Source organism: Carlito syrichta, unplaced genomic scaffold (assembly GCF_000164805.1).
Source record: "Carlito syrichta isolate Samal-C Ts95f unplaced genomic scaffold, Tarsius_syrichta-2.0.1 Scaffold310501, whole genome shotgun sequence".
Lineage (NCBI taxonomy): Eukaryota > Metazoa > Chordata > Mammalia > Primates > Tarsiidae > Carlito > Carlito syrichta.
Genome location: NW_007254597.1, coordinates 220,462 through 230,366, shown reverse-complemented (window position 1 = coordinate 230,366; position 9,905 = coordinate 220,462). Strand labels below are relative to the sequence as shown.

The 9,905-nt window shown below is 43.4% G+C and overlaps 1 protein-coding gene across 1 annotated transcript in view; it reads right to left on the bottom strand.

The window, feature by feature from the left end:
- Nucleotides 1–8,404: 8,404 nt before the first annotated feature.
- LOC110596568 (dolichyl-diphosphooligosaccharide--protein glycosyltransferase subunit 4-like) overlaps nucleotides 8,405–9,905 on the bottom strand; it is a 2,996-nt gene continuing 1,495 nt past the window's right edge. Inside the window, exon 2 of the mRNA XM_021717720.1 lies at nucleotides 8,405–8,535. Coding sequence (XP_021573395.1) covers nucleotides 8,405–8,535 — 131 coding nt within the window. The remainder of the gene's footprint in view (nucleotides 8,536–9,905) is intronic.

Genomic DNA, 9,905 nt, shown 5'->3' with positions numbered 1-9,905 from the left:
CCCATTTTAAAATTTCTAGACATTGTAGCCAGTCTTCATCAAAATCTGCCCGGTGTTTTGAAATAATCTTTTGGTTTTTTTTCTCCTTTTAAAAAAATTTTTAAATCACTTTAAACATTAGTAGTTCATAGTTACTATAGAATAATCTTCTTTCCAGATACTCTTGGATTTCTGAGTTCTTTTGTTTGCTATCTCACTCATGATAAATTATTTCCTCCTGCGTTTATAACTATAGATTGTAACCATATTTTAAGCAGAATGGGAATCTTGTAGTGGCCTAAGTTGAAGGTGAGTTTCTTCAGGAAAGTTTTGCAATTATGAATTATTCTCATTGCTCACAGATTCTGTATTTGTAAATTCACTTACTTGCTAAAATGTATTTGCAACCCCAAAATCAACACTCCTGGCTGTTCCTGGTTACTTGTAGACATTCACACTTGGGGAGCTCTGAAAAGCCTGCCCTGTGCACATTTGCAGCTGAGGTCAAAGGAGGCCAGGCTCAACTTCTTCTTTCAGATCTTATCTGGTAAACAAGCGTCCCTTTCTCAGTAAATTCAGCGCTATGCTCTTCACATTCTTGTGCTTTTTACTGGTGCTTTTGCTGTTTAAAATGAATCCCATGGGCATGATGGCTCACACCTGTAACCCCAGAGCTTTGGAAAGCTAAGGCAGGAGGACTGCTTGAGGTCAGGAGTTCCAGACCTCCATCTCTACAAAAATTTTGCTAAAAACTGAGCCACGCATGGTGGCATGTACCTGTAGTGTTAGTTACTTGGGAGGCCGATATGGAAGGATAGCTTGAATCCAGGAGTTCAAGGCTGCAGTGAGCTGTGATCAGGCCACAGCACAGGCTGGGCAAAAAGTGAGACCCCTCCATCTCTAAGAAAAATGTTTTAAAAAATGTAAAATAGCCCCAAGCGAGGTGCTGTCTAGTGTTCCTCAGTGCAAGAGGCTGCTATGTCATTGTACATGTCATATGTATATATGATTTAATTGTCACTTCTAACCCAATGAAACTAGAGGAAAAAAGAATTAAAGAAAAAGAGCAGCTGTACTGTGCCTCACAGAGAAAACACTGTTAGGTACGCTTCAATCAGGCATGAGTTATAGAGTCGTGGGAAGTTGGTTCAGTGTCAATGACAACACTATATATTAAAGAGGAAGTGTTTAAATAGAAACATAGGCCAGGCTCGGCGGCTCAGCCTGTCATCCCAGCATTTTGGGAGGCCGAGGCGAGTGGATTGCCTGAGTCTGCAGGTTCGAGACTTTGTCTCTATAATAAAATCAAAAATCAGCTGGGCGTGGTAGCTCATGCCTGTAATTCCGGCTACTCGGAAGGCGGAGGCAGAAGGATCGCCGGAGGCCAGCAGGTCGAGGCTGCGGTGGCCGGGAGCGGCCACTGCACTCCAGTCTGGGCGACCAAGTGACAGTCCAACTCAAAAAACAAAAGAAAAAAACAAACATAAAGTAAGTTTATGTACATAATGACATAGTAAAGTCATGTTAGGCAAACAGTTAGCTGTGGGGCAAAGCAGGGCAGGTAATTTTGGTGTCACTATCTAAGCCGTATGGGTAGAAGTTGCTTCAGTCCTCTGATCCGTTTTACATCAAGTTATCAGCTTGGGCGTCACTGCCATGTGTGATGCATAGCTCCAGACTTGAGGCCTGAGTGAGAGCAGGCTCAAATGACAAATTCTCAAGGGCAAGCCACTGCCCTCCTCTTTTTTTCTATCCTGATTCCAGAATAAGTTAGATACTTTTACCTCAGACATTGTTTGTTTATGTACTACTTTTCACGCAGCATTTTTATATATTTTGTAGTGAAGGAGTTTGGGAATTTTCTCCTTCTAGATATCTCTATTTTTTTTTTTTTTTTGAGTCAGAGTCTCACTCTTGTCGCCCAGGCTGGAGTGCAGGGCATGCTCCTGGCCACCACAGCCTCGACCTGCTGGGCTCCAGCGATTCTTCCACCTCAGCCTTCCAAGTAGCTGGAACTACAGGCACGTGCTACCACACCCGGCTAATTTTTTGATTTATTGTAGAGATGAGGTCTCGCCAATTTGCCCAGGCTGGTCTCAAACCCACGGGCTCAGGCAATCCACTCACCTCAGCCTCCCAAAGCACGGGATTACAGGCTGAGCCACCGAGTCCGGCCTACTTTATTTTTTGTTTTATTTTATTTTATTTAGAGACGAGGTCTTGCTATGTTGCCCGGTCTCTCAAGCAGTCTATTACTTTTATAACTAGAAAGACATATTATTGAGAGTCCATATATATATCCTAACCACCCAGAAGAGGAGAGAAGATAAGCCGCAAATTCCTCAATAAAAGCAATATATTTTGCAAAAGAGAAAGTGGGAGTTAAGGCATTCACCCATATTATCCAGGAACCAGACAGCAGAAGGAGAGCCTGTGTTTTGGATTTAGACACTTTTAGATGCAAATGCTACTCTCCCTTATAAGCAAATTAGTGAACATCTCTCAGCTTTACTTTCCTCACCTCTAAAATAAGGACAACATATAGAGCCAAGGCTATAAAATTAAGTATTTGCTGGAATGTCAATATCTAACAGTTTGAAGCAACGGTATTCAAAGCGTGACCTGCAGAATTTTGGGGTCTTCAAGAGCCTTTCAGGAGACCCACAGTCAAAACTATTTTCATAATAATGCTAAGCCATTATGCTGCCTTCCCTACATGGGCATTTGCACTGATCTTGCAAAAGCAGCAGTGGGTAGGAACCACTGGAAACTTACCCTGAATCAGGACAGTGGCACCAAACTGTACTAGTGACCATTTTTGCTATTCACTGCCATGAACGCAAAGTAAAAAAGAAAAATGCCACTCTCGCTTATGAATGACATTGATGAGCAGTAAAACTTAACTAATTTTTCCAGCTCTCAACCTCAAGTGCAAGGTTTTGGGGTGACAAAGCGGGAAGTATGAATAAAGCCCTTCTGCTGCAAATCTAAGTAAGATGCTTGTCTAGAGGTTGAGCACTTGTGTGATGTTTTGAGTAGCCAGCAAAACTAGAAAATTGGAGGGGTTTTTTTGTTTGTTTGTTTGTCTTTTCAGTTGGAGTCTCACTCCGTCACCCAGACTGGAGTGCAGTGGCACACTGCTCATGGTCACCGCAGCCTCGACTTGCTCTGCTCAGGCGACCTTTCCACCCCAACCTTCCAAGTAGCTGGAACTATAGGCGAGTGCCACCATGTTTGGCTAATTTTTGGATTTGTTGTAGAGACGAGGTCTCACCAAGTTGCCCAGGCTGGTCTCGAACCCCTGGACTCAGGCAATCTTCTTGCCTCAGCCTCCCAAATTGCCAGGATTACAGACGTGAGCCACTGTACCGGGTGGAAAATTGTTTTTGGAATGCCATTTTTATGTGCAACAGACTATGTTTATTCAGGTTTTGGCATTTGGCAGCCATTTTTTTCAAAAATGAATGAAGTGAGCCTGTTGCTCCAAAGAACACAATGTGGTATTTTTTGTTGATGATAAAATTTTGAGCTTTTAAGTGAAAATTAGAATATCGCAAAACTTTTCTCTGCCACAGTGAGCTTGTCAAGTTCCAAATGCTAAAGACTTCTCTGACTAAAAAAAGGCACAGAGGAGGCACATTCCCAACTTAGGGCTTCAGCACTGCCTGTCCTCTCTGCCCAGAATGTTCTTTCCTCATATCTGCTAGGCTCATTCCTTCACCTCCTATAAATCCCCATTCATGCATCACCTTTAAAGAGCCCTACCATCATGAGCACTAATTTAAAATTGCAATCCATCCCTCAGAATTCTTTCTTTTTTTTTTTTTTTTTCGTGAGACAGGTCTGGCTCTGTCACTTAAGTTGGAGTGCAGTGACCTGATCATAGCTCACTGCAGCCCCCAACTCCTAGGCTAAAGTGATTAATCTTCCTGCCTCAGTCTCCCAAGTAGCTGGGACTATCATCATACCTGCTTATATATTTATTTATTTATTTGTAGAGACAGGGTCTCATGGTGTTGCCCAGGCTTGTCTCAAATTTGTGGCCTCAGGCAATCTTCCAACCTCAGACTCCCCAAGTGCTGGGATTGCAGGCATGAATTGAACCTCTGCGCCCGTCTCCATCCCCCAGGACTCTTGACCTGCCTTTTCATCCTCTATTTCTCTTCTTCTATCACCATGGGACTTATCACCTTTCGGCATTCTACATAATTTACTTATTTTAGTTTTTGTTTATTCTCTGTCTCAACCCACTAAAACGTAAGCCCATTGAGAGCAAGAATCATTGGTTTTGTACACTATGTAACTCAAGCCCTTTAAAGAGTTTCTAGGACATTATAGTTCACAAACACTCATTAACAAATGTGTGTAAGAATAATATTTTGTGTGAGTATATACATAAAAACTGAAGATTATAAATCAAACTGTTAAGGGTCATTATCTTGGTTATAATACATATTTCTATCCAGGCACAGTGGCTCAGCCTGTAATCCCAGCACTTTGGAAGACCGAGGCAAGAGGATTGGCTTGAGCCTAGGGGTTCAAGACAAACCTGGACAACTTGGTGAGACCTCGTCTCTACAATAATCACAAAAAACTAACCAGGCGTGGTGGCATGCGTCTGTAGTTCCAGCTACTTGGAAGGCTGAGGCGGAAGGATCACCAGAGCCCAGCAGTTCGAGGCTGTGGTGGTGGCTGTGAGCGTGCCACTACACTCCAGCCTGGGCAACAAAGAGTGAGACTCCAACTCAAAAAAAAAATTGCCTTACAGTTTAAATTGTTCTCAATGTACCTGTTATATTAAAAATCCGTATATATACAATACATACACACGTACATGTATGTACACACATATACAAAAGTATATATACATATAAATACATATGTGAATATATATCTGCATACATAGATGTATATATGAGAGGGAACCCAAAATAAACCAGAATTGTTTTGTGGAGGGTGGGTCCCTTGTAATACAGGCTTCCCTCACTAGGTAAGTGTTCTAGGAACCCATTGGCATCAGTGTACCAGCAAGCATTGTTGTGAGAGGCTGCATTCATAGCCGGGTGTGGTAGCACGTGCCTGTAGTTCTGGTTACTTGGAAGATTGAGACGGGAGGATCGCCGGAGCCCAGCAGGTCGAGGCTGCGGTGGCCGGGAGTGGCCACTGCACTCCAGTCTGGGTGACAGAGTGAGACTCCAACTCAAAAAAAAAAAAAAAAAAGGAGAGGCTGCATTCAGCTCAGTGAATTTTTTTTTTGAAGATTTGCCCATTTCATGATGGGTGATTTACGAGCGCACCCGCCCACACCTCACTGAGTATTCAGCAGTTTTTGACCAAAAACAGCATGGCCCGCGTGCCCCCACCCTCCCTATTCACTTGATCTCACCTCAAGCAGCTTTTTTTTGGTTACCCTAGATGAAAATAGTCCTCAAAAGGAAACATTTTGCGGATATGGAAGAGGTGAAACAGAAAACGGCGGAAGTACTACAAGATATCAACATTGACAAGTTCAAAAACTGTTTTGAGCAGTGGAAAAAGCATCTCGATAGATGTATTGCATCATGTGGAGAGAATCTGAAGGTGACTGAAGTTTAAACATGTAAGAATAAATACACAATTTTTTGTAAATAAGTTCCAGGGGGTTTTGCCCCTCTCCCCCCATATATATTTAGCCCTGGTCAAATTGCCAACTCTGATGCAAAATCATCATTCAGAATTTATCCCTCTTTGATGCCACAATAAGACTGTATCTTTACTGAGTGCTGCTTACATTCTGCCTGGTTTTATTATGTATATGTTTATCTCTCTCAGTAGATTTTAAGCTTCTCAAGGGCAAACAATTGTCATGTTCACACAGGTACCTAGCCAACTGAGTATTTGACAGGCCATACCTCAAAGACCAAACATTTTTAAAACTAGAGTGAGTTCAATTAAAAAGCTGGCATTTATCACTCAGTGGTAAAGACTTTATGAACTTATTAAGTAAATAATAACCCTCAACTAAGTACTGGGCCTGCATAAACATGATCTTTCTCAGCTTTTTTGTTTCTGTAGAGAAGTCAAAAAGAATAACTATCAAGAGACAGTCTTTCTGGCTGCCTTTTTATTTTAAAATATAAAAATCTAAAGTTTTTAAAACTGTAATTTGTATGGTATTAAGATTTAATAGTAGATCAACTTAATATTAAGTGAGTGGTCCTCTTTCTGAGACTCCCCTCAATTCAAAGTTTGAGACCTGGCTTTCAATTCAAGTGATGAACTGCCATGTTATACCCTTTCCTCTTCCTCCAAGCCCATAAAATTCCTGAATCTCCAAACACCAAAAATAGTTAATCCTCTATCAAGACAGAGAGAGAGAAAGAGGCTATTTTTAGATTCTGAAGAATCTGAAATTGAGCCAGGCTGAAATTTGGACTAACAAAAGAAATGTTTCTGAGCAATATTTGACTTACTGTCTTTACCCGGAAAGCAGAGTAAGGTAGAAAACAGAGCATGGACTTTTTAAAAATAATATTTATGAGCTGGGCTCGGTGGCTCAGCCTGTAATCCCGCGCTTTGGGAGGCTGAGGTGAGTGGATTGCCTGAGCCTGCGGGTTCGAGACCTGCCTGGACAACTTGGCGAGACTCATCTCTACAATAAATCAAAAATTAGCCATGTGTGGTAGTGCACGCCTGTAGTTCCAGCTACTTGGAAGGCTGAAGTGGAAGGATCACCGGAGTCCAGCAGGCCGAGGCTGCGGTGGCTGGGAGTGGCCACTGCACTCCAGTCTAGGCAATGGAGTGAGATTCCAACTAAAAATATATATATATATTTATGAATAAATAGTTCATAGTAACATGAAAATGCGCCTCATGTTTTAATACCAAGTGAAAACAACTGAATACAAAATTATACTTGTAAAAATAGTCACAACTCTGTTAAACAAAAAATGAAAATCACACCTGGAAGAAAATATATAGAGAAATACAGATCAAAATGTCAACAATGTTTGTACTTAAATGCTGAAAATTTTTTTTTGAAAATTCTTTTTTTCTTGCTGCTTTTCTGTGCAGTGGCACACTCCCAGTCACTGCAACCTTGACCTGCCGGGCTCAGGGGATCCTTCTGCCTAGCCTTCCAAGTAGCCAGAACTACAGACACACTCTACCACGCCTGGCTAATTTTTGATGTATTGTAGAGACGAGGTCTTGCCAAGTCCAATTTGCCTGGGCTGATCTCTAACCCGCAGACTCAGGCAATCCACTTGCCTTGGCCTCCCAAAGTGCTGGGATTACAGGCTGAGCCACCAAGTCCAGACTCCAGGTACCTTAAACACAGTTCTGCCACCAGTTCCAATCAAAAAGGACTGCTGTTCTATGTGTTCATGATAGAGGGTCCCACATATAATATTATGTTCTCTCTGTGCCTCTCTCTCTCTCTTTTTCTCGGACTCTTTCTCCCCATCCCCCATCTGTCTCTGTCTCTCCCTGCCTATTTCTGTCTCTCACACACACATGCACACACACCCACACACTATATATATAAATATATAAAGATATAAGAGTATCTTCGTCATCCTCTGTCACTCAGCACTGGCCCAGTGCACCTCCTAACCCTAAACATCTGTTCGCATAATTAGCATTGTTCAGGTCCCAGAGAAGTGTTTCTCCATATTTCTTGCCTTACAAAAGACAACTGTGTTCAAATGCTGTAATGGCTTGCTGGTTTTGCTGGTGGCAACATCGAAGATAAATGCTGCTTCAGAGTACAGAGATGACTTCAATGGCAAAATGATTAGGCTTAAAAAAGAGACGTTAACTTGTCAAATCCTACCTCTCAACATGAATGTGACAGATTCTTCTATAGCAGCAAATCATTTCCCAATAGAGCCAAGCATCCACTTTCTTGCTTCTGTTCGTGTGATTCCTACGTACTCATGAATCAGCACTGTGTTTGCAACAGTTGTGTCTGATGTGGCAGGCAGTCTTCTTTTATTTTTGAGTTGGAGTCTTACTCTGTCACCCAGGCTGGAATGCAGTGGCATGCTCACAGCCACCGCAGCCTCGACCTGCTGGACTCAGGCAATCCTTCTGTCTCTCCCTTCCAAGTAACTGGAACTCATGGATTGTTTCTAACAAGTAGAATACAGCAAAAGTGATGGGATGTCACTTTCACAGTTAATTTTCTTTTTTGAAGAGTATATTTTTATATGGGGGAGGAGGGAATGAAAAGCAAGCAGCCCCTCTGCTGGGCCCTACTCAGTGGCAGCTTCTTGCTCCATGGGGTCAGGGAAGAGTTTGAGGAAATAAAAGTTGTTTGGAAAATCCAGGTGCAGCTTCTTTGTGTGTGGTGATGGGCAGGAGGGACGAGGCGAAGTGTGAGGGCCCCTCGCAACCTCCATCTTGCCTCAGACTGTGTCCTGGAGCCCTGTGGGCTGCGCCGCCTTCACTCCGGCTTCTTGGGGATGTTGATGGCCATGTAGTGGTAGAGGACAACGAACAGGAAGAGTGACACACCCAGCATGTTCTCAAAGATGGCGAGCTGCACGTTGGTGATCACCTCGAGGAGGACCTGGACTGGAAGTCCACAGTTAATTTTTAAAAGACTATAACTTCTATCTTGCTGGCCAACTCTCTGTATTTCCTTCTTGGTTCACATGCTTTGATGAAAAAGCTGCTGTTATTGGATGGACCCATGTGGCAAAAAACTGGGGGCCGGCTAGGAGCAGTAGTCAGTGAGTAACTTAGGCCCTCAGTGTGACAACTTGCAAAGAGCTGGATCCTGCCAACAACCACTGAATGAATTTAGAAGCTCATCCTTCCTCAGTCACACCTTCAGATAAGACCAAAGATTTGGCCAACACCTTGATGGCAGCTGTGGAAGACACCAGGAAGCAGAAGACCCATCTAAGCCAGGTCCAGAATCCTAACCCATAAAAACTGTGAGATAATAAATGTTGTTCTTTAAAACCACTAAGAGTTGGGGATTTTCCTTCTTTGAAACACTTGCCCACTGCATGTCTTTCTGCCATGAGTCTTCCTTTTTCCTTGTCTTTTTTTTGCTAATAAACTTTGTTTTAAAACTCTGCTGGCTGCTATAGAATTCATTTTAGAAACAAGTCAAAGAATCCACAGGTTTTGCACCACACCCCAACTGGCATCAGTTTTGTTGTCCAATCTGGTCCCAGGTTACTTCATAGTTGGGAGTTGTTTTGGAGTTGGGAACACTTCCTGGGAATCCCCAGGGCGTGTGCTCCCACCCTCATCCTCAGAGTACCCTGCACTCCAGATCTCTGCATCTCCTCCCTCTCTCCTGGGATGCCTGGGTAAGGAGTTGTTTCTCACCAGCTTTCCACACTTCTCAACCACTCACATATGCAGATAAAGTGATTTAAAGCATATAAAAAGCAACTTCTAGGAAACAAAGAGGTGACCGCATATAAAAGCTGTAGGTACCAAAAAGGCACGTTAAGTCAACTGGTCAGGAAACATCCTCTACCACCCCAACAGAGGCTGTTAAGAATTTATGGAGCCGGGCTCGGTGGCTCAGCCTGTAATCCCGCGCCTTTGGGAGGCTGAGGTGAGTGGATTGCCTGAGCCCGCGGGTTCGAGACCCGCCTGGGCAGCAAGACCTCATCTCTACAATAAATCAAAAAAGCAGCCGGGCGTGGTAGCGCGCGCCTGTAGTTCAGCTACTCGGAAGGCTGAGGCGGAAGGATCGCCGGAGCCCAGCAGATCGAGGCTGCCGGCCACTGAATTCCAGTCTGGGCGACAGAGTGAGACTCCAACTCAAAAAAAAAGAATTTATGGGTTTGCTGGGCTTGGTGGCTCAGCCTGTAATCCCGCGCTTTGGGAGGCTGAGGTGAGTGAATTGCCTGAGCCCGCAGGTTCAAGACCTGCCTGGGCAACTTGGCAAGACCTCATCTCTAAAATAAAAAAAAAAAAAA